This window comes from Leuciscus leuciscus (genome assembly GCF_965113295.1).
Source record: "Leuciscus leuciscus genome assembly, chromosome: 4".
Classification (NCBI taxonomy): domain Eukaryota; kingdom Metazoa; phylum Chordata; class Actinopteri; order Cypriniformes; family Leuciscidae; genus Leuciscus; species Leuciscus leuciscus.
In genome coordinates this window covers 7831830-7857257 of record NC_138728.1, presented here as the reverse complement: position 1 = coordinate 7857257, position 25428 = coordinate 7831830, and the positions used below count along the sequence as shown (strand labels likewise).

The 25428-nt window shown below is 39.2% G+C and overlaps 2 protein-coding genes across 4 annotated transcripts in view; both read right to left on the bottom strand.

Annotated features, from left to right (window-relative positions):
* Positions 1–3125, bottom strand: part of ahcyl2b (adenosylhomocysteinase like 2b) — a 35068-nt gene extending 31943 nt beyond the window's left edge. The window contains exon 1 of the mRNA XM_082168055.1: positions 2788–3125. Within this exon, the coding sequence (XP_082024181.1) occupies positions 2788–3093 (306 nt within the window). The 5' untranslated portion in view covers positions 3094–3125. The remainder of the gene's footprint in view (positions 1–2787) is intronic.
* An 808-nt stretch (positions 3126–3933) lies between these two features.
* On the bottom strand, positions 3934–10443 carry tmem209 (transmembrane protein 209). 3 transcript variants are annotated; one of them, XM_082168046.1, is made up of 15 exons: positions 10366–10443; positions 9865–10034; positions 9716–9774; positions 9435–9566; positions 8661–8881; positions 8364–8562; positions 8104–8279; positions 7920–7991; positions 6281–6377; positions 6066–6191; positions 5850–5947; positions 5595–5709; positions 4960–5057; positions 4800–4873; positions 3934–4645 (listed from the first exon to the last, which is right to left on the bottom strand). In XM_082168046.1, exons 2-15 carry the CDS (start codon positions 9999–10001, stop codon positions 4591–4593), a joined length of 1659 nt encoding a protein of 552 aa, XP_082024172.1. In that variant the 5' UTR covers positions 10002–10034; positions 10366–10443; the 3' UTR covers positions 3934–4590. The 3 variants fall into 3 exon arrangements, with proteins under 3 accessions (XP_082024172.1, XP_082024171.1, XP_082024170.1); XM_082168045.1 differs by lacking the exon at positions 10366–10443 and adding an exon at positions 10156–10356; XM_082168044.1 differs by lacking the exon at positions 10366–10443 and having other exon boundaries at positions 9865–10355.
* Between the last annotated feature and the right edge of the window lie 14985 nt (positions 10444–25428).

Sequence of the window (25428 nt, the reverse complement as noted above, 5' to 3'; positions counted from 1 at the left end):
GATTAGTCACACGGCCCAGTCTGTTGTGACACGAAACGCTATAGTGTACATGTTGTAAATAAATATTACTCAGAACTTACATTTTACAAGGATACCTAAAAATAAAGAATAACCCTTATATTTTAGCTTTATTTCAATGAACAAAAACTTTTTGAATAGTTTTGGTTAACAATAGTAACACTGCTTAGCTGAAGAAAGTAACAGCAGCTGGCCTCCACAAGCCCCGTCTTGACCGCTAGGCTATATATGATACACATGAGGCCTACTTTCTGTGAAAATCACAGGTCAATTGGGAAATAGCCCACATTTATATTGCTCTAAAAACAACTTTTCCTGAACTCATCAGTCTGAATCTCATCACAAACCTTATTTAGGCTACACTATTGCATATTATTAACTGTAACTAATCCTCTCCTATAAATAAATCACCTAGGCCTATATATAACTTACTGGAACATTCCCCCATTTTGTACCACACGTTAAAAGTCACGTACAGGGCTTCCCCCATATCTGTATCACGTCAAAAGCTTGTTAGGTCTAAGCATCTTGGGAACTATAGCTTAGTGACATAACGTCACAACAGTGCAAGCCAAGGAATGCACAAAGCTCACGCCTGATGCCAGAATAACACCCGCTATTAGCACCCCGTTTCCCCGCTACACCCTCAAATCCAGTCGTGTGAATTTATACTGAGATCACAACAATCCTGAGTCAAACTACAGGCCATTTGCACCTACATGATGTGGTGACAGACAGGCATGGATTAGAGAGTCACGTCACTGCCCTCCCCCTCCTCTCGCCACTTTACCCAGGCTATGTAGCAAGCTTTATGGGTGGTTAAACTGACTAGACGGTTTTTTTTCTTAGAAACAGGGCAGATAAAATCAGTACATTGAAAGCATCACGCCAGTGCATAAGTGGCATAAGAGTCTCTCTTCAGATCATCTAAATCCACTATGGTTCATCATCTGTCACTGTCCACAGAAAAGGTCGAGAGTTACACTTATAAGAACACAGTTGATATTCAGCAGACATAGTTGGCACTTTATATACACTGCCTGGCCAATAACAAAAAGTCGGTGTTTGGATTTAAATAGGCAAATACTTAAGAGTCTATAACTGTATCATTATTGCAGTGATTATTATTGTTTCTTCTGGAGAGTGTAGCTTTTCATTTCTTAAACAACCATGAAGGAAGACACATCATGGCCATATTCCAGGATGACAATGTCAAGATTCATCAGGCTCAAATTGTGAAAGAACGGAGTCTACACCTTAGATTCATTGAAAGGTTTTGGGATTTATTTTTGGCCGGGCAGTGTATATACACTCTGCTGCATTAGTACTTGGGGTTGAGAATGAATATATAAGACCACATCCCGATTTTGCCATTACTATGTCATGTTATGACTCGTTCTGCATCAAATCCTTGGCAAATAATTGTATTATCAAAACCCTTTATCCTTGAACTGTAAACCATCTTCTGTTTGTCAGCTAAGCTAAGATAATAAAGATATTATTTTCTTGATAAGAGATTCATTGAGAGAACAGTCTGCTTTAAGTCCTTCCAGGAACGGCCAAGGCAGATAAGAGTCAAATCTAAGAGAACCGGCAAATTCCCCATATAACAATCAATCCCTGGCAACACAAAGCTTACGATAGACAGAGACACAGTCTTGGCAGGGTGTTATTCCCACTGACACAAAATAGAAGACTGACATTTCTGAAGTTATACCACACTTTTTTCTAAAACAAAATGCAATTACAGAGAAGCAAAAGTACATCATGTTTGAAGAGAGAAAGTCTGTATCCTTCACATTACATGACATACAGGGAACAGAAATTGCATTTTTTATTTCAGAAAGTCAAATGGCAGGGCATGATGACACATCGTCAATGAGGACACATGGACAAAGCAACCTAATCATAACAGAAAAATCAAACATCAACCATTTGAATGGCCTTGCTCCAGTATTCTTAACTTCAACAAATGCCACAAAACTGACTTGGATACACTCAAATACCCTTCTCCTCTTTGAAAGTGAAAAGCAAAACTAGATATTAATGTTTACATGCCAAACACCGACAGAGAAAGCACTGGCTAATGTAGCAAAAGAGAAAATGTCAAAGCAACTGAAACGAAAGAAAGTTTATCATTATAATCAACAGCAAAATCAATTCATAGCTAATCACAACCTACAAATACAAGATAAATCTGTAGGTTTCTCACAGTGTTTTTATCCAAAGAAAATGATCATGGCACAAATGGGACTACAGTATACTTAAAGAAACTTGGGTAACACTTCATAATCACTCATAACAATCATCATTACATTAAATATGGCTTCAATCGTGTACAATCAAACAATACAATTTAAGTGCAATGGAAAATTAAATGGCTACATAAGCATTACGCAATGTTTGCGAATTGACCATTTTTATGTAAGTTATAAAAGTGTTGCATACACAGTATGTTTGGGAACTGAATGTTTTGCCCCGGATAAAACGCATGCAGCGCCACGACACGCGCACTGCGGGTCTCTTTCAATCACTGGAAACAATCACTCACGCGCACAAAATCAACGTGATCAGATCAAAAACCAAGGGAAAGCTCTCAGTAGATCTGTCATCGATTATCCTCTGACAGCTGGGAAGTAAATTGACGTGAATTTACAGCTGTTACGGTGTTAGTATAGGTCTGATAGGCCAGAATTATCGCCGCACAATGACACACGGGAGCGGATGAACGGTACAAAATGAGCTCCATCACCGTTCACGTTAACTTACCTTTTTCATTCGCGGTGCCTCGGCCACGGTTCCATCGCAGTTTATAAACGCCTCGCCGCCGTTCTGTTGCTGGTCCGGCCGCTTCATCGCGGACGCCTGCGGCATCTTCACGGGGTTCGGAGCGGCGGTCATCGGGCTCGACTCCCCCGCCGCGGCCGCTGCTGCTGGTGACGAAGTAGAGTTATTTTCACTCTTCTTCTCCTCTACCTTGGGTGTCAGTGGAGATATGGTGGGGAGAGAGTCTTTACCGGCCACGTCTTTTAATTCGACCTCGGCCATTTTCGCTGCCACAGCCTGGACTGACATCGCTGCGAACCGCACGGTGCTTCTTTTTCCAATACAGAGAGAAGCGACACACGAACGGATACGCACGGTGGGATGACGTCGGCGCTAAGCACCATGGGACATGCAGTTCACGTTACCATAGCGTCTACTACGCATCTTCTTACGCATGGTTAATAATAGTGAACGAAGTGGTAGTAATAATAACGAATTTTTCCAGGAGATAGATTTTTTAAAACTTCGTAACAGACGTCTTTCAAAAACGACATTATATAATCATCTTATAATAAAATAACTATAATTATTATACTTTTAAGACTTATTATACCTTTTTACCATGAACATTTTTGGTTTTTATTATTATACTATCTATAAGATTTATACCAAACTCTGGCAAACATTACTTTGCACTTCTAGTATTGTAGAAGTATAGTAGTACATGGTAATACCATGGTAATAAATAATTACTATGTTAATGTACCATGGTATTTACATGGTAATTATTAAGTACCATGGTATTACCATATGATACTAATTCAAAGAATAGCATGGTACCAGGTTTGTAACAGTTCGACCACTGTTGGGTGGCTTCTTGACAAACTTTTTTATATTCTCTCACACCTTATGCATGAACATTATAAAGCAATTTCACATTGGCATTGTAGGAAATTCCAGTTATAGAACTGGTGAAGCTGCAAATACTATAAAAATAGCACATAGTTGTGTTCCTATCATTTATAATCACCCATAGGAGTGCAGCACTACCATCCAGTGGTTAACCAAAGGAATAGAGTTCAAGGCTATGGAGTGATAAATATAAGAACAATGCTGGGCATTTATTAAATTAAAAACCAAAGACAGAAGTTGAAGCTCATTTCAAGTTTTACTTCAGACACGATACAAAATACAAACAACAAACACTTCTTGTTTATGTAATTTGGCACTAAAGATCAGGATCACCTATCCTCCAAGCTCTTCTGTACATTGTAAAAGTAATAGTGAGGAGAAATAAGAAAAGCCCTTCATTGAGAGCAAGTTAATGAACATCATTACACCAAAAGTAAATTTGTCTTATGCTTGTTCATGGTTTTATGGTTGTAACAGGTGTTCATTCATACAGAAAAGAAAGGGTGAAGAAAAACTGCCAGTAACTGATTTTTAAATATCATATAACTCCTGCAGTGGCCAACCACTCTGACTAGCCTGGAAGAATTTACATTCATGTATAACTACATTGTTTTTCTTGTATGATGAACAAAATACAAAAAAATATTTATACAAAATCCAGTGGAACAATGGTCTATTTTGACTCAGTTTCAAGCCATAAATATCTCAGCGTTGAAGTTAAAAAACGTTTTCTTCAGCTAAAACGACTTCCTGTGCTTAATCTGTATTTGCATCAAGTTTGCAAGTACAATGCATCTCAAAAACATTCAACATCACAAGAATGTAAAGGTAAAAAAGTCTATCACATCTCAAGGCTTGTGCAGTGTTTTCCTCCAAGCGGCAAACATGACCATCTCAGTCCCCAAAGATCCAGAGTACATTCACTCCTGAAAGACCGAGATTCACTCTCCTGTTGCAAAAAAAAAGTGTAAAAGGCTTCATCCATTTCGCACTTCAATGTAACAACATACTTTCAAAATTCAACGAGAGCATCAAAGTAAAAACAGCTATTTTAGCCATAAAATTCCTTAAAATCAAGCAGATCGCAAATAACATGAACTCACCCCAGCATGCCAGACTCCTTGGTTTTGATAATGTAGAGGAACATGAGGATGGTATGGAACAAGTTATTTCTGCCCTGTGAGAGGAGGGGGGAAGAAAGCATAAGTGACAAGAACAGAAGAGTTCATTCACTGTAAATATGGTTGGAGAGCATCAACTCACCTTGGGCAAGCTGTAGACGTGTCCCTGGTAGACAAGCTGAAAATGAGGAGGGTTTGTGCTACTTTGATGGATGCAGAACAGGTTCTCATTGGACACGTCTGTTAGAAATTCACACATAAAATGTCATATTTGACATTGTTGCAGCATCTCTTCCCAGTCTGTCAGTACAGCTCTGTTTAATTTCTGTCTCTGTGAAGCCCCTCCTTCTGAAAAGTGCAATGTGCTCTGATTGGTCTGCTGGACCAATGTGTTGTGATTGAGTATGTTTGAGAAATGTCCCACCTCTCACCATAACCGCGAGTTTCAACTCCCTACTAACTTAACTCAACCTGGCCTCGCACCTTTTTTTGTGTATGCCTGGGGCAGGAATGATTTAATATATAATATAATATTTAATATATTGTGACTGTTTGTTCCTGGAAGAAAACTCAAAACTACAACAGAGGCGTTTCAGGGAGTTCAGTGCACACTGATATAGAGAAGAACTCCCTTTGGAGGGACATTGTGCTTGACCTTGAACTTGCAGACCTTTTCATGTTCAAACAGCAACATTACACACTAAAGCAAGTATAATAAAACTTTAACTCTTTAAAAATGCTGTATAAAACTCAATGCAACACATTGTCTGAGCGTACCTGGTTTATCTGGTGTCTGTATAAAATGCTGGGACGTAAAGGTTTTTCCGTCAGGATACTTAGGATGTGGCGGGAGCCGTGAGTCCAGGTATGTACACAGCACATGCATCAGGATCTGATGAGCACAGAAGTGTTTGTGTAAGTGTAGAGTGAAAATAAATGCACTGCATCATTACAGATATTATTGATCTCCTCTAAACTGTAATACATTGGTAATGCAACAATGAAATGCTGCAAATGTTTGCAAGAACACACAGCAGAGTCTGTCGGAAGGTCCGTGTCCCATTTGCGGTTTTTCAGATCTCCTCCTCCGTTCCAGCGGAAAGAGCTCATGCAGCCACTGTGGGCTAGTTCTGCAAGACAAGAGCAGTGATACAAATGAACACACAGGGGCATCATCCCTGTTCATGATATTGGACTACGTCAAGTATGTTTAAGCGCAATTATCAGTGAATTGTGTATTCTTCTCACCCTTGATTCTCTCCACAAGATACTCCTGGTTTGGTGTGACGTCCAGATACTGTACGATGGCATTGAGGGTGGGAATTGCAGAGGCTTTGACCACAGCAGCTTGTTTGAGACTGCTGATACTGGCCTCTTCACGAAACAAGGAAAACAGAAGTGAGACATAATGAAGTAAACTCAAACATTTACAATTCAATATCTTTGGAAAAAAAGATGATTACCTCCGATCTGTAGCTCAGGGCAGCCTATCCTCCTGAGCTGACTGTTGACAGAGTCCATCTCTCTGACCAGATGAACTAGAATGGTGTCATTTATCCACTGCAATAATAAGTCGATAAAGAAAAAGACTGACAATTTATGGATGAATAATTTTATGTATAATGGACGGATGGATGGATATTTGGACAATTTATGATGAATGGATGGATATACATTTTTGACAATTTATGATGGATGGATATTTTGGACAATTTATGATGAATGGATGGATGGAAATTTGGACAATTTATGATGGACGGATTGATGGAATTTTTTTACAATTCAGGATGGATGGATGGAAGTTTTGGACAATTTATGATGAATGGATGGATATACATTTTTGACAATTTATGATGGATGGATATTTTGGACAATTTATGATGAATGGATGGATGGAAATTTGGACAATTTATGATGGACTTATTGATGGAAATTTTGGACAATTTAAGATGGACTGATAGAAATTTTGGACAATTTAGGATGGACAGATTGATGGAAATTTAGAACAATTTATGATGGACAGATGGATGGAAAGTTTGGACATTTTAGGATGGACAGATTGATGGAAATTTAGAACAATTTATGATGGACAGATGGATGGAAAGTTTGGACAATTTATGATGAACAGATGGATGGAAAGTTTGGAAAATGTATGATGGACAGATGGATGGAAATTTGAAAAATTCAGGATGGACGGATTGATGAAAATTTTGGACAATTTAGGATGGACTGACTGATTGAAATTTTGGGCAATTCAGAATGGACGGATGGAAATTTTAGACAATTCAGGATGGATGGATGGAAGTTTTGGACAATTTATGATGAATGGATGGATATACATTTTTGACAATTTATGATGGATGGATATTTTGGACAATTTATGATGAATGGATGGATGGAAATTTGGACAATTTATGATGAACGGATGGATGAAAATTTGAACAATTTAAGATGGACAGATGGATGGAAAGTTTGGACAATTTAAGGATGGACAGATTGATGGAAATTTAGAACAATTTATGATGGACAGATGGATGGAAAGTTTGGACAATTTATGATGAACAGATGGATGGAAAGTTTGGACAATTTATGATGAACAGATGGATGGAAAGTTTGGAAAATTTATGATGGACAGATGGATGGAAAGTTTGGAAAATTTATGATGGACAGATGGATGGAAATTTGAAAAATGTATGATGGACGGATTGATCAATTTTGGACAATTCAGGATGGATAGATATTTTAGACAATTTATGATGGACAGATGGATGGAAAGTTTGGACAATTTATGATGGACAGATGGATGGAAAGTTTGGAAAATTTATGATGGACAGATGGATGGAAATTTGAAAAATTTAGGATGGACGGATTGATGAAAATTTTGGACAATTTAGGATGGACTGACTGATTGAAATTTTGGGCAATTCAGAATGGACGGATGGAAATTTTAGACAATTTAGGATGGATGGAAATCTTTGGATGGATAGATAAATGAATGGAAATTTTGGACAATTTAGGATGGATGGAGGAACATTTTTGGACAATTTAGGATGGACAGTCACAGAGGAAAATATTTGGACAATTTAGGATGGATGAACTCACATTTCTCAGCTTAGCAGTCCAGCTGTCAATATTATCCGTCACCACACGACTTGTTGTGATTCTTGCCCAGACCTGTAATAAATCTCTTTACTTTAAAACGCTAAAGAAATTGTTTTTGAAATGAATACAAACAAAAGCATTAAACAAAGATGCTTTGAAATTTTGCTGTTCCTTTCACCCTCACCTCTTCAGCAGCTTGTTTGGAGCCCAGTTCTGTGTCGTCTTTATTGGCAGATGGTGCCTGTGAACGGCAGGCCGGCTGGTATTGAAACTTCCTCAGGCTCTGTGCGTAATCCCCCACTGAACGACTGTAGTTCCAGAATGATGGACTGTGTCTTGGAGATGTTGACTCTGGACTTCCTAAATAAGAAAATATTGCAATGCCGAAGTCTTAGCACAGCCACAGTTTGATTCAACACCTTTATGTGCATCCAGGCCTCTTACCCAATTGACTGCGGTGGCTTTTCTCCTCCTCCGTACGCAAAAACTTCTCCAAAGTCTTTAGGTCATCAATGTAGTCCTCCTTACCTCCGGGTGAATTAAAGACGGATGGGGATGTGCGGTAACGAGCACGGAGACTGGTGCCTTCTGCCGGCCCGAGGTTGCTTGGGTACGGAGAAGAACTCGGACTATAGTTCAGCACCTACAGACATAAAAAGTAAAAAGGGAAATGCAGTGGGTGCGTGAACAGAATAAAACATTGACAACACAATTTTACAGAAGCATTTCAGAGTACTCAACCTTGCCAAATGCCATGGAGGGTGAAAAGGGTCCTCCTGCTGAAGAAGGGCTGCTCAGAGGTGGACTGAACCCAGAGACACAGCTGGGGGAAAACTTGGGGCTGGTGCTTGAGGGTCGTGCAGGACTAAAACTGAGTACATTCTGTCCCTGCAGGGGCGATGACTGGTCTGATACAGGAGCTTCTTTTTTCTCTTGTTTCTGAGGTGGAGAGGCTTGAATCCCTATTAAAATCATTTTTATTATGCATTTGAACATTGTATTTCTTACTTGAATAATACTGTTAAATAGACCTACTGTACTTGAAAAACTTAAAGCACTGTTATTGTCATTTGTAATTTTGATTTATTATATTCATCCCATTTTTTGTAATTTCCATATGCTCCAATAGTCTGTAATCAAAATAACTTCCCCCTCCCTTATGCAGCGACATCTCTTCTTTGATGATGTGTTTACTGGCGTGAGGGTGGGACAACCGGTCACTCACATGAGATCGATCAATAGCAAACCACAACCATCCAATAAATTACCGATGAACAAAATCAAGTCCCGTCCAACATTTATTCTTCTTCGAGAAGCCGTTTCACTCGGTCACATGTGTCACGATAGGAAAGAAAAGACTATTGCAACTTCCGTTCCATCTCGACTTTAATTAAATTCATTATAAACCTTATGCAAGAATTAACTTTATCTGTTGTCTTTGCATTGATGAGAAATAAGCATTATGCATGATTGTTTTTACCCAAAACACATTCTTACAGATGCCAAATAACTCACCTGAGCCCCGGAGTCCAAGAAGTTGATGCTGTTCTGGACTAACGGCGATCGTGGTTGGGGCCATAGTGTACTTGAAATACTTCCAAAAGTCAAAAAGCGCATTGAGACTGAACAGGGAAGCCATGGCAAGTTCTGTCCAAGAAAACCATAGTTAGATTATACTAAATATACTAAATGATGATCAATGAGGATGATCATATTTGGGTGTCTGTGGCATCTAAAGGATTGAAAACTCTTGTACTAGGTCACTGACACCCTTTGAGATATTATTATATACTTACCAATATACCAGATGGGCCAGTAAGTTATGTTGTAGTATCTGCTAAGAAGCTTTCCAGACCTAAAAGACAAGGTGACTTGGTTACATGTGGTTCAGAAGACTTATCAGATTAGGGACAATAATGTTTAACATGTATGACTATGAACTCACATCTCTGTATAGATCATCCCAGCTAAAGACATATTTAGCACAGCCCATGCCAGGACAACCTGCCGTGCTTGTTCCTCCCTCCTAAGCTTTATGGTCTTGTCGATGAGGGAGATCATGCCTTCCTTTGATGGGGTCATATCTGCACCAGATCCTCCACTACACCATAAGTTCTTGTAATAAAACAGAAAATATAAACAGACTATAACAAAAGGCACATAATGAATATCAAGGCATCTGAACGACTCAAAAAAGACTGCACTGTTTTGTGTCTTAAGGAAAATAAAACTATACAATTGTGAATGTGACACCATAGTCCATGTTAACGAGCTGTGTAATGTTGAGTTACATTATGCGCCTTTTAGGCAATGTGCACTTGTAAAATACTTCCCTAGCAAACTCTACACTGGAGAACTCAGGCGACAATAAACAAAACACGAAAGAATATATAGGTTTCATGGGTAAACTGCATCTAAACTCTGTTTAAATGTGTCTGATACATACTTCCTCTAAATCAGTCCTGCATGAACGCGGTAAAGTAGAAAGAGTGAAAACAGCAGCAAATAATTACTTTTGAATAACCTTTCAAAATAAAAGTCTCTTAACGTGAGAAAATGGACTCAGGCTGTTGCAGCTCCAAACCAGTTTGTAAATTCCAGGATTTTATATGGACATCAGATAAACCAGATATGCTCAGAATGGTTTGAATATATTTTCTTTAATATATTATCTACATGAGGATTTTCTTACATTTCGTGTTAATTGATATGATGATTGAAAAACATTTTATTTTATTATTATTTATTTGTCAGAAAGGAGCAACTGATTTTATTTACATAAATTATAAAAAATCATATGCTGTTCTAAATAATAAAAGTGTATTTGTATCTATTTTAATTATATACAATATGATATAAATTCAGACGTTAAAGGCATAGTTCACCCAAAATGAAAATTTTGTCATCATTTACTCACCCTCATGTTGTTTCAAACCCGTATGAGTTTCTTTCCTCTGTTGAACACAAAAGAAGATATTCTAAAGAATGTTAGTACCAGACAATTGACGGCACCCATTGACTTCCATGGTCTTTTTTTTTTTTCTACTATGAAAATCAGTGGGTGCCGTCAACTGTCTAGTTACCAACATTTAAAATATCTTTTTTTGTGTTCAACAGAAGAAATAAACTCATATAAGTTTGGAACAATTTGAGGGTATTTACAAATTTTTGGGTGAACTATCCCTTTAAAAGCAAATCTGCTTGATATATATGCAACAAACTCCCTGCATATATATATATATGTATCCCGGTTTTGAACACCAGAGGTCAGCAAGACACTGTGCAAACCATTTTGCCCTCTTGAAAATGGGTACAACTTTCAGTCTTGCTTCATACCACAGCTGTGATAAAGATGGAGACCATTAGGCTTTACCTGGAGTAAAGGAGAGCTGACATCTCTCATTTTATCATTTGTGTGTTTTTCTTTGTGTAAAGCACATTTTAATAATCTAAATAACTTTTTCCATTCTAAAGAAACTTTTGTGCAAAGGAAAGGTTCTATGGATGTTAAAGCTCTTTCATGGAACCATGCCAATAAAAAAACAATTTGTTACAGCACAGTTAGAAGGGTGTGTGTGTGTGTGTGTGTGTGTGTGTGTGTGTGTGTGTGTGTGTGTGTGTGTGTGTGTGAGCGATGACATCATATACGTCTGAGTTCTTGCCTCCGTAATTGGCCCGTTTCCTCCACCAGCGTGGAACACACAAGTGGAGCCAGACACATGCTCACAGGGATTTTCCAGAAAGACGAGGGGCCCAGTTTTAGGGATGCTGTGGAGCTAGGGCTGAAAACGACTGTAAATGTCACAAATGAATGAAGGGCCTCAACCCAAAATGCAATCTGATCCAGTGCGCCCCTGGGCAGAACCGTTTGATCTGCTTCACATTCCACCTCCAACAGCCAAGACAACAAACGTTACACCATCTCCATGTTCTGACATTATCAGAACTATTTTCACATTATGTTAAGAGCTGCTCTGTTTTGTTTGCAAGTCTGTGTGTGTTTTGAAGGTCTTGCTGGTGCTTCCTGACATGATGATCCAATTAATCAGCAGCCAAATTCTAATTTCTCAACAGAAGCCAATGCTTTTAAAATGGGCCTTTTAAAGTTAATATATAGTACACCCTTAAGATATTTGGCATGATAATCTGGAGCCTTTCAAGGGACGTCTTTTGCAGAGTATAATGATTTGCATGATGGATCACTGAGGTCTAAACTATGTTTCAATGATCATTTGTCTTTATAGAGCTGTCACCAGTGTTATTTTAGTTTTTATTTTATTTCTGTTAGGTTAGGGTTAGTAGAATAAGTTGACATGTAGTTGCTTAGTAGAATGTCTGTTGGGGAGCATCAGAATAAAGTGTTAGCAGATATTAAACAGGCAGTCTAATAATACTTTTATGACTGCTAGTTGGCATGTAGTTACAAAATTACTTATAGTTAGTAGAATGTCTAAAGTAGACCGTAATGTTTGTTTAGTTTAAGTTTTCTAACTATAATAACCATGGCTGGCTGCATCACTGCCTAATTGAAAGGCATCTGTGTGCTTTTTCCTCAAGATTAGTCTTGCATGCCAACACTGTGATGAATCCAGTCAGCGGAGCTCTAACTATTGCTGACTTGAGCCAAAAGAGTCGTGTGTAACAGAGCTGTTAATGTTTCACGTTGATTTGACTGCAGCACTGTCCTGAATCAATGTGCAATCGCAGAACACCACATTACCTCACTGTAACAACATTTGCCAGTGTCTTTATCTGCATTTGTGGGTTTGTTCAGCAGATGGACAATGTATTGGCCTGTGATGTCATTCAGCTTACCATGGGAAAGAGCAGAATAAGCTTTGCAAATTTGCTCATAAATTCTAAACACTCTTGTTCTTTGCTACTAACTTGCCCTTTAACCATATCCCAGAATTCCATGCAGGGCATCCTGGCTGTGAAACTGATGATGTGGTGAATGCAATTCCATTGTGGAATATGCAGTCAAAATTAGATTCTAATCTAAATGAGCATACCATTAACCCTTATCATACGAAGAATTGTCTGACTGACAAATTCTGAATGGGACTGAATATGCTGACATGTCTAAAATATAATGCAAACATGCATATTGTGTTGTTTACCCAAATATCTGTGGCAGGGTTGTCAGCTAAATAATGAACATGTGTTTATACATTAAACTTCTTGACCTGATTCACACAGTTCTTTTTAAAAATATGCTGAATCATCATTGTTCAAACTTAATTGATATAATGAGGCACATAGAACTTGCCAACCTATACGTTTAAATGATTTCTAATAAGCAAGTCAGATCTACTTGTTAATAAGTGTTGGGAGTAACAAATTACAAGTAAGTGCAATACGTTAGATTACTTTTTTGATGTAACGATATAGTAACGCATTACTTTTAAATTTACACATTCCTTCTTTTTTTTTAAGTAATGCATATAACTATCAGTTTAATTTGTTTAAATATTTTTTAAACTACTGAAATAAAATTCCATCTCTTCTTCATAACAAATATAATAAAACACATTACCTTCAACTTTCAAAAAAAGGATTTTGTACAGTAGGAAATTGTGACGTGGCTGTTTTAGTAAATACAGGACTTGGGATCCAAATGCAGTGTAAACGAAGCAATTCCAATAGGGTCCTCACACCATCAGTGCTCGGGGCCTAATAAAGTTTATATAAACAAAATAACAGAAGTAAATCCAGGCAAAGAACAAGATAATCCAGACAACAGAAGCTAAGGGGCCGTTTACACCGTTTTCAACTAAAACTGAAAACTTTTTTATGTGTTTTAACTGCTCATTGACACCACTGGCCTGAAAATGCAAACTTTTGAAAACAGGTTTCAAAGAGCACGTTTTTAAAAATGACACCATTATCTTATCCGTTTCAACTACAAAAAGGCAAATTTGTGAAAATGGTGACATCATGCGTATTATGTGTTCAGCCTATAGGTGCATTTCTTTACAAAGTGGCACCATCACTATAGAAAGCGATGAATATATCTGTTGAGGAAGCAATTATATATTTCCAGATATGGAACTTGTGTCCGGAACCGGCTGGAGAATTTGATCCCAGGAGAGGTCACCACAGTCCTGGGAAGAGCCGTCTCAAGATCAGGGAAATCTCTCTTCTTTGCTATTCTTCCCTCTCTCCCTCTCATATACAGTATGAGTAGGTCAATGCAGGCCAGTTTTCACAGACATTCAAGTATTAACAATGGAAGAACATCTCTGCTGCTCCTCACAAAATCAGTCGCTGCTGGGAAGGGTCAAGAACCTCCTCTGACTTGACCCTGCGGAGAAGGTCAAAAGAGATTTTCCAAGGGGCATCAGTTATTATTAGACTATCTGTGAAGATAAACTCAAGCGATCTATGTGGGAATGAATTATTTGAGTCTTAGGAAACAGTCATTCTCATCGGCTCTCCATTTATGCTGATTTTCTTCAGCAATCAGAGAGTGGTGCTGTAATATGAATATTTCGTGGAGGAATAACACATGCAGAATAACTCATAGCTCTATGCCAAAAACACTGCAGTATTTTTTCACTGAATCATGGGAAAATCAGATCTGCCCATGCTGGAATGGGAATTCTATTCTTGGAGAGTAGGATGGGCACTGTGGAACCCAATTTGAACATAACATTATTTTTCTGGTTTTATGAGTTTTTGAAGTGAGATTTTTGGATGTTTTTGCATATACTCAGAGACCTTGTTCCAGACAGGGTTATTATAGTTAACTAAAGGACAAGATTTCTTGTTTTCATTTCTTATGTTGGCTTGATACAAAGCCAAAATACTTACCTACTATTTAAGCTTCTTTTTCTTCTTCTGATGAGACAATATTTAGTCAGTATCCTAGAGTTTTAAATCTACAACCACCAAACTTAATCAGACCTTCAGACTGGTCTGACTCGAGTTGCTAGCTTAAACCTTTTCTAATCGATCGGACTTAAGGTTTTCGTTAAACAAACGATCAAAAACACGAAGAATCCCATTGAGTTTCATTGAAGGGATCAACACTTTTGTCCTAAAACATACTAGAAGCATGCAAAATCATGAGAGCAATGTGCTAATTCATGCTAGCAATGTGCTAAAACATGCTAAATCATGTTAACAACATGTTAAAACAGCAACAGTTAAAACAAATGTGTTAAAACATGTATAGCAACACATTAACAATTGGTAAGACATGTTAGCATTCTAATTCTTGCTAGCAACACAATAAAAATGCTTGCAACATGTTAATTCATGCTAGCAATGTAGTGAAACATGCTACAAACATGTTAGCAAAAGGCAAAATAATGCTCAAATTTGTTAACAACATGATAAAATATGCTAAGAAGCTTATACAACATTCAGAAAAGGAATTGTCAAGCCAACATAAAAGTTTGTCCCAACAAACTTACTTTCTAGTTTTAACTTGGAGGCTGGACTAGTGTATACGTGTCCATTTTTAATCTTCACCATGGAAAAACATGAATCCTCCAGCCATTTACATAATAAAGACCAATCCCCTGTGAAGATCACAGGCTGAGGATATGGTCATCAACTTCTCATCTTGATCTTGTAATGCCATTTCCTGCTGATAATGCTGGAATGTTTAAATAGAATGAGAGATTATGTAATCATCATGACAAACCCCAATACAGAGATATGAATTGGAATGTGGGCAGGTATTATAACTAAACAAAAGGTGATTGTGAGTGTTCTTAATCCAAGACAAATCCCACATCAAATTTCCCAATTTATCTCTAATTTTTTAAAGGAAAAAGACTGCAAAATAGACCCCAAAAATATATTTTTGGTATATGTACTGTATATAAATGTACTATTGTAAACATTTTAACTTAAATTAAATATGTTTGATTGGGGAAAGTCTTAATTGTTCTGTATTTTGTGTTGTTTCTTTGTATAACAAAAATGAATACAAATAATTGTCTAAAAAGTTGATCTAAAGAACCTTTTCCCACTAGTGTAGCCAATAAAGAACCTTTTGTGTAATGGAAAGTTTCTATGGATTCTAAAGGTTCTTCATATAACCATCAATGCCAATAAAAAGCCTTTATTTGTAAGAGTGTATACAGTCAGTGTCAATGTGGAGATGTTCAAAAGTAACACTGTCTTCTTCCTTATTTGGATGAAACAGCACATAAGTCTGAATTCGCTCTGCTATGCCTTCATGTAAAATGCTCTCTTGAATCCGGGAGTGGTGACAGGCCTCTTGGTTTGTGGCCACATGCCGTCAGCAAAGTTCAAGGATTCTGCAGTAGAATTCAATAAAGCAATAAGCCAATCAGGAGAATTAGAAGCTAAAGCTCTAGCGGGCTCACAGAGGGCCCTTTATGTGGAGGAAGGCTGGAGGACCTCCTCACCATCACACACAGCGCTGGGCTGAGAAACATGTACCCTCTGTATCAACCTCTGCTGTTTTGCATTGAGATATCTGTGACTAATCAGAGGTTTGCTTTGATCTGAGCGCAGTTTAGAAAACAACTGGTGATTTTTGTCTTGGTGTTTGAATGTCAGTCTCTTCCTGGTCATTTCCTTTTTGTCCTTGAGTCAAGTGCTGTTTATTGTGAGACTAAATTCCAAAGTGGTGTTTATAACCAATCAGCTTGCTTGCTACAATGGGACCACACCCACAAAGAAGTCTGTGACTAATCAAATCTTTCCAGCTGTTCTGTATCCTTCATGTTCCAGACACGAGTGGGGCCTCTGCTTAGAAAGTGAACTTTACATGAGTGCAAACCAGACACTCTAGTTTACTTCGTTTTAAATTGGTTTGGTCTGGATGGAGATTGAACGCTTATTATATTGTCTAAAAGACATAATGGCCCAGTTTCATAGACAAGGCTTATTAAGCTAGGATTAGGCCTTAGTTCAATTAGGACATTTAAGTAGCTTTTATAAATGTGCCTTAGAAGAAAACATTACTGGTGCGCATCTTGAGACAAAACAAAAGCACTGACATATTTTAAGATATGTCAGTGCAAGTTACCTTCAGTTAAGACATCTCAAACATGCATTTTAGTCTGGGACTAGGCTTAAGCCAAACTGTTAAAATACACACACACAAGTGCGATCTAGTTCACATTGTAGTGTTTCCTCATAACACGTGTGAGTTTCTGATCTTCCTCTGTTTGGAGATTCAGGATGTGATCTCATTCTCCAGAAATCCAGCCTATGTGACTCTTTGCTTATGACTGAGGCCAGGCTTCCCTTTATACTGTATGGACACCCCACCCTGTTGTTCTCTCTCTCTCTCTTATCAAGAAGGAGAAACCAGTAGAGGCGTGTAATGTCCATACTCAAGATGGACTACCGTAAATATTGCTTTCATTGTTCACCTAAAACTAATGATTTTATTCATACAACAGATGTAACAATATTTTCTATCACATTTAGACCAAATGTCAATAAAATGTATTAATATTATGGTTATATTTTTATTTTGCAAATCAAAAATAAATAATGTTAAAGGTCCCGTTCTGCGTGATCCCATGTTTCAAACTTTAGTTAGTGTGTAATGTTGCTGTTAGAGCATAAATAATATCTGTAAAATTATAAAGCTCAAAGTTCAATGCCAAGCGAGATATTTTATTTAACAGAAGTTGACTACAAAAAACGGCTCGATTGGACTACACCCCTCTACTTCCTTCTTTAATGATGTCACTAGAACCGTTTCTTGACTAACCTCCGCCCACAGGAATGCTCCCTCAACTCTACTGGCTACTTGCGCACTTCTTATAACTTAGGCTACTGTGTTTACTCAGCTCTTACGGTATTTTCTGAAGTAAAACTGACGCTTCATCTTTTGTGTGATGTACAATAAACTTTATTAAACTCATCAGTACATGTTTGATCATCATTCAGACAGCAGACTTGTAGGCTATTAATAAATAATGGATACATAGCCTACAAGCAGATGACAAATACGTTATAATAACCGTAATTAAACTACTAAACCATACCTGTTTCATCTCTATACAGCACTCTGACTCTGTAGGCATTATTGTCCGACTCGAAATGAACGCCGTTACTGAGAGTTTCTGATATTATCATCATTCCGTGAGATGAATTTTTCCTGACAGGCCACATTTACACATAGCCGGGTATTTAGAGAAACGAATATTTCTCCCCCTCCGTTTTCAAAAATAACATCGTGCACACAACATCGTTTTCAAAAAAAGTTGTCGTTTACATCAACCCGCATAAATACAAAGGGGCGGCAGTGTAAGGAGAAGGATAAAGCCATGCAAGCCAATCAGAATCCTCAAAATCGACAACGACGAATAGCACGAGCGACTTCCTGTTCCTTTCAAAACAATAGACATGGCGCGAGGTTCGTTCGTGTGGACAGACAGCGAAGCAAATGCAAACAGGCCAAAAGCGTTTTCACAAAAGTAAAAATGAGTACCACTTTAACAGCATCCATGATAAAATAGTAGCCAAACAAACTCATAGACAGTATGGAACAAACTCTAAACATAGGGCGCTCACATGACGTAAGCATTTTCTGGCGCATAATGTGACGTTTGAGAACCTAAAACCCCGTTTCTCCCAGTTGACACGGCAACACATAACCGGCGTTTTCAGAAATCTCCACTTTGGCCGGAGTTTTTAGAAATAATCGTTTTCTGGGATAAAAACGGCGTTTTCGTGTAAATGACAGGCCAAAACGCAGGGAAATATCTGCGTTTTCCCCTCGTGTAAACGGGGCCTGACAGACTGAGCGCGAGCTCATGAAGCTCCGCCCCCTGTGTCGTCCAGCAGCAGCTCATTTGCATTTAAAGGGCACACACTGAAACAGCTCGTTTTTCTGAGCCCCAAAAAATGTCAATTTAAACATGCTGTAAAAAATGATCTGTTGGGTATTTTGAGCTCAAACTTCACATACACACTCTGGGGACATCAGAGACTTATTTTACATCTTGTGAAAAGGGGCATAAAACGGGACCTTTAAATAAAAGATACCCAGCAAACAAAAACATGTTCTAAGAACGCTTTGCTAAAGTTCCCATTAAGTTATGTAGTACGAGTAGTAACATTTAAAAAAAAAACATTAGATGAACGTCCAACTAAAACGTTTCTGACAAAACATACCATGAACGATGTATAAATAACAGTCTAACCTGATTTAATCAGTGTCTTTAAACGCATCGTGTTGAGTGAATTATTCAATGACTCACTCACTCATAACCACAGTCACCTGTCTCGAACCTGATTGTGCATTTGAAATAATCGGTTAAATTAAATAAAAATAAAAAAACACTTTCAGTTGCATAAAAATGCATTCAGTCCATGCTTTGCACAGCTACATGTCATGTCATGTTTTAAATATTCTTGTAGGAAGCCTGGTCTACATCTGAATGAAGGGTGAGTTTTATGTAAAAGATTAATAACTTAACCCGATACACAATCAATCAGTACCTGTAATGCATTAATAAGTAATTAATTAGCTACTGTAATTTCATTACTTTTCCCTTAAAATCTTAAAGAAAGGGATTACTTTTATTTTTTTCTGCAATTGAATACAGTTACTTCTCATATAATTGCATTAAGAGCATAATAGAATACTATACTATAGAAGACTATAGAACGATTCTATATAAAACAATAGTGGATTTAACGTCTAAAGTTTTAATGTAACCTTCTCCCTTTAAGTACTTTGGTCAGTTTAAGAATAATTTATGCAATTTTATATGATTTATTTGAAAGAATTAAAAGTTATATCCTTGTATTGTTCAACTGGTCGAGGTTGATATGGGATTTAGAAAGTAACTAGTAATAAGTAACACGTTTTAGAGAGAGTAATTAGTAATTACACTGTTGAAGATGTAATTAGTAGCTAGTAATTAATAACTTTTTTAGAGTGATATACCCAACACTGCAATCAAATTAGGTTAATTGAATAGATGTCTTCACTGAACTGTGTATTTCACTGTTTCTGGCTGCTGCTGCATTGTTTCTGTCTTATAGTATCTTCCTTTAAAACATCAACACACAGCACATCAGTCCGAATTTGCCAACTGCTGATGCAATAAGACCATAATAAAAGTAAGATCTACATTACATTTAACCTGTCTCAGACAAGAGACAAACAGTCTGTCTCTCTCTGTGGTCTACTGGCAGCAGAACCGGCATGCAACAGGAATCTTTGGATCAAGGTAATTTCATGCTTCTACACATTTTCCCAGGCAGCTGAGCATTCCTTTACCTTTGTGCCATTGTGAAGTGTGATGTGGGTTGACATGTTGTCATAAGACACAGACATACATGAACACACACACACACACACACACACACACACACACACACACACACACACACACACACACACACACACACACACACACACACACACACACACACACACACACACACACACACACACACACACACACACACATACTCAATTTGAACGAACCCTTATATACCAAAAAAATTTCTATATAAGGAGAAATGTCTTAAATGATGGCCAAATACTTTGATGTTTAATGGGGTTTATGTTTGTTTGTGATAAAGTATGTTTACGAGCTGTTTAATTCATAATAGTTAAAAAAAGGTCCCCTAGAATGTTCTATGAAGCACCTGAAAGAACTCTTATAGAACCTTTTCTATCTAAGAGTGACAGTTTAATCTTTTAACTGAACAAGTTTTTTTTTTCCCCGCATTAGATCTGCATTCGTTGAGACAGGTTTCTTATCGAATCTGATCTCACACTGTTGTAGTTTAAAGCATTTTCAAAAAAAGTGATAAATTACTCTTACTCTGATACTGAGTCAGATAATGAATGCCAAGCATCCCTCTCTCTGCCTATATGTCTTGAATAATACTACTGAATAGCATCTTTAATAAATTCAATTTGTGACTCATTCAGTTACCATGTTAGTTCTTGACATTATTGATGAATGTTTAAATCATTTACCAACTGCATCCATTAGAGCTATAGAGTTACTTATTCTGTCTATATTTCTCTAATTGTACAATTTGCAGTTTGTGTGAGTTTTAAGCTACTCCTTTAAATAGTTTCTTTTTTTTGGCATTGATGTTTCCAAGAATCTTTTACATCTATAGAAACTTTTCATTGCACAAAAGGTTCTTTATAGTGGACAAAGGTTGAGGTTCTTCAGATTATTAAAATATTTTACTAAGAAAAAGAAAAAAAAGGTAATTCTTTTAAGAACCAAGGGCCAAAATGGTTCTACACTGCAAAAAACTATTTTTGGAACTTTTATTTTTAAGAGTGTATCTTGTTTTCATGAATGGACTATGCCAGACAACAGTTATCTCTGCATCTGTGCACCATTATGTTTCTTTTCAGAGATACGGGAGGTTGTGCTCCATTTAAAACACACATTTAACCTAATAAACAAACACAAAAGACACCTTTATTTGCTATTCATCAGAATAATGAGGGTGTTACTCAAGACACCATTTCATAACTGACTTTCACCTTCATCATGTAATGATTAAGACTCAGAAAGCTCATGCGGATCCATGTGCAGAGTGTTTAAATCACAGAAAAAACAGTTTAAAACACAGAGAAATCCAATACAAGGTAAAACGCTCAGAGTTGTGTCATGGACGGCTGCGAGGTCTGGGACGTGGGCGATCCGGATGGCAGGCGTGGAAATCAGTGATGAGGGCAGGGTCCAGGATGTCATTGACTGCTACCCAAGAACACTCCTCTAGTCAGTAACCCTCCCAGTCTCCCAGGTAGTACATGTGTCAGCTCCTTAAACATGAATCCAGCAGAGAGTGGACCTGATATGCTGTTTGGCCATCTAGCTCAAGAGGAGGTGGAGGAACAGGATCCTCCAACGGCTGCCGACCAGGCCCTCCCACCGGTTTCAACAAGGAAACATGGAGAAATACGATAATGAGATGGCAGCAATAGCTTATAAGTAACAGCATTAATTTGTTTGACAATTTTGAAAGGGCGGACATACCTGGGACTCAGCTTTCGGCATGGGAGTCGGAGGTCTCGGGTAGACAGCCAGACCCGCTGTCCAGGGCGGAGGGTGGGAAATGGACGATGATGATGGTCAGCCTGGATCTTTTGCTAAAGGATAGCCCGCTGAAGGTGTACATGTGTGGCATCCCAGACCTGTTTGTTGCGCCGAAGCCAATGATCCACAGCTGGAAGTTCAGAAGGCTAACCAGACCAAGGAAAGATAGGTGGTTGGAACCGAGGTGAGGCGCTCCACCTGGCCATTGGCCTGCGGGTGATAGTCCGAAGTGAGACTCACATTACTGTTTAGTAACTCACAGAAGGCTCTCCACACCTCCATAGAGGTAAACTGAGGTCCCCGATCCGAAACAATGTCCTCAGGCAGACAGTGCTTCTGAAGTCTCAAGGGCTGAGGGTTGCTTTTTGAGAGGCACTAGACGACAGGCTTTCAAAAATCGACAGGCAATAACAAGTATTGTGGTGTTCCCCTGAGATGGAGGGAGATCAGTGAGGAAGTCCACACCCAAATGAGACCAGGTACGATGGGGAATGGGTCACGGATGAAGTAAGCCTGCCTGACGCAGACAAGAAGTTTTTACTTGAGCACGTATGGCACAGTTCTTTACAAAGGTTGTCAAATCAGACGCAAGGGAGGGCCACCAAAACTTGTTTTCTCACCAGCTGGATAGTGCGACTCTCTCCTCGATGACCGGAGCTAAGCGAAGTATGTAACCCACTGCACGACTCTGTTGCGAAGAACTTGAGGAACATGAGTCCTTCTGGGCAAGTGGGAGGGGTGGGCTCCTGCTGTGCTTGAGAAATTTTATTAAAGATGTTTCAACGAACTAGTGCAACCACAAGGGATGGGGCTAGGATGCTAGTAGGGATTTCAGAGCAAGAGCAATACCAGAATACATGCAAAAGAGCGCATCCGCCGTGACATTCTTGGACCCGGGGCGGTAGGTTACTGAGAAGGGAAATCTAGAGAAGAAGAGTGCCCACCTAGCCTGATGAGGGTTCAGTCTTTTAGCACCTTGAATGTACTCCAGGTTTTTATGGTCGGTGAGTACTACAAATGGATGTTGGGCTCCCTCCAACCAGTGCCACCATTCCTCAAATGCAACCTTCATGGCCAACAGTTCACGATTTCCTACATCCTAATTTCTCTCGGCTGTGAACAGCTTTCTGGAAATGGCACAAGGAAACAACTTAATTGGGGAACCATGGCGCTGAGAGAGAACTGCTTCCGCTCCAGTGTCTGATGCATCTACCTCCACCACAAAAGGAAGAGCTGGGTCTGGGTGTTTCAAAATAGGGGCGCATTTCTCTGCCTTGACAAAAAGAGGATGATCAGCCAGTCGCTGCAGCACTTGTTTGACATGTTCCACATGAGTCTCTAAAGATGGGGAATAAATCAGAATGTCATCAATGTATCAATGCATCAATCATGTCCTTGAACATCTCATTCATGAAGGACTGGAATACTGCAGGTGCATTAGAAAGCCCAAAAGGCATGACCAGATACTCAATGGCCTGTGTTGGTGACAAAGGCAGTCTTTCATTCGTCCCCCTCACAAACACGAATGAGATTGTAAGCACTACGCAAGTGTAACTTGGTGAATACCTGAGCTTCTCGCATTTACTCTAGAGCGGAAGGGAACAACGGAAGGGGATACGTAAATTTAAAAGTAATGGCGTTGAGACCTCTATAATCGATACAAGGTACCATATATTTTTCCCACAAAGAAAAAACCGGCGGCAGCAGGGGATGTTAAAGGTCTGATGAAACCCTAAAGTAGTGCTTCCTCCACATACTCCTCCAAGGCCTTGGATTCTGCTAGCGACAAAGTCTAAACAACTTTTGGGTGGAAGAGTACCTGGTAGCAGGTCGATGGCGCAGTGTCGAGGTTAGTGTGGGGGAAGTTTGGTAGCTTTGGCTTCGCTGAAAACCACACGCCAGTCATAGAACTCAGTAGTCCCCAGCACTGGATCATCCAATGTCCCATTGGATGACAATTTTTCTAATGATTCATGGAGCTTATTAAAGCAACCAGAAGTCAGTGCAGGTTTAAGGCAAGAGGTGATACAAGAGGGGCTCCATTTTACAATGTCTCCTCCATTCCAGGAGATAACCGGGTCATAAGTGGTAAGCCAGACGCTGACATTCAGCGGGAGTCAGACGAGTGCGTCCTAGTTGCATGGGCTCATGAGCTGAGAGATCACTTCCACTGTGAGTGCAAGGCTCCGACAGCAGGGAAATAGGGCTTCGGGTTCGTATCAGATTGTCAATGCGAATGGAAAGTTGAATGAATTGTTCCAGGGACAATTGTTCGTTGCGACTGGCAAGCTCGCTCTGAAGAGAGTGCGACAACCCGCACCAATAGAGAGTTTTAAGCGGAGGGTCAGGCCAGCTACTCTGTGCGGCCAGAGTTCTAAATGCAAGAGCATAATCAGCTGGAGTGTCAGTACCTTGTTTAATGGAAAAGAGACGATCCTCCACACTAATGTTCAAAATCTAACAGCACTAATCCTCCCACTGGATGTTCAAAAATGTCACGGAGACGAGAGGTAAACACATCCAAATAGCTGTAAATGGCGGTATCGTGCTGCCAAATCGCCGTGGCCCAATCAAGGTCCTTGCCATTCAACAGATTATTCACAAATGCTACTTTAGACTCTTCAATGGGGAAAGTCTGGGGCAGCTGAACAAAATATAGAGAACACTGAAGCAAAAAACCTTTACATCGACCCGTGGTGCCGTCGAACTTCTCAGGGAGTGAAAGACTGGGATTTCCGGCCACAGAAACAGGCATTTGAGGGCTTGAGGGAGCGGGAGGAGCGGGTGCAGCAGCACCGGTTGAAGTCGCAGCTGAAGTGGCTGACTGCTGGTGAAGATGGCTTAAAACCTCATCCATGGCAACCGATAAACAGGCGGGCTGGTGGTGGTGCTTACTTAACATGGCTGCCTGAGACGTGTACCGGAGGCTCCGCTGGATCCGATGGTGGCGAAGTCTTCTGTAATGATGAAGACTCAGAAAGCTCATGCGGATCCATGTGCAGATTATTTAATGAAACAGCAGGCAGAAAATAGTATAGGAATACAGGCAGTGTCAGTAAACAGGGCAGGCAGTACAGACGAGGCAAACAAATCCAAAACATAAAGCAAACGGGTTGTGTCCAAAAGGAAGAACAAGACTTTGCAAATCAAGCGAGTGCGTGAGCTGGGCTATTTATAGCCAGACTAATGAACATGATGCAGTTCAGGTGTGTTTGTGACCCGGAAGTCAATACTCAGGTGACGGCTCCCTCCTGTGGTGCACTCGTGGTATTACAGATAGAGGTACCGGTATGACACATCACCTGTCACAGACTGTTATGATCAAATAATTAATGAATACATGTGTTGGTTTGTGGGTTGGCAGCTTATCATTTAACTGTGGTTTCATCTCTCAGGGCTGTAATACATGGTCAATTCGTCAGTTATTTCTTTTCCACCAACATCTGCTGTACGGAGAAAGACAGACATACGGGTGCAGGAACGTA

Bases quoted from the DNA above. Each gene is read 5' to 3' on its own strand.
- tmem209 (XM_082168044.1), bottom strand. From the start codon at position 10,175: ATGGTGTCACATTCACAATTGTATAGTTTTATTTTCCTTAAGACACAA. The intron at 8,563-8,660 runs GTTGAGTACTCT...TTATGTCTGTAG, and splicing joins CCTCCATGGCATTTGGCAAG to GTGCTGAACTATAGTCCGAG. The intron at 6,378-7,919 runs GTGAGTTCATCC...TTATTATTGCAG, and splicing joins GGACTGCTAAGCTGAGAAAT to TGGATAAATGACACCATTCT.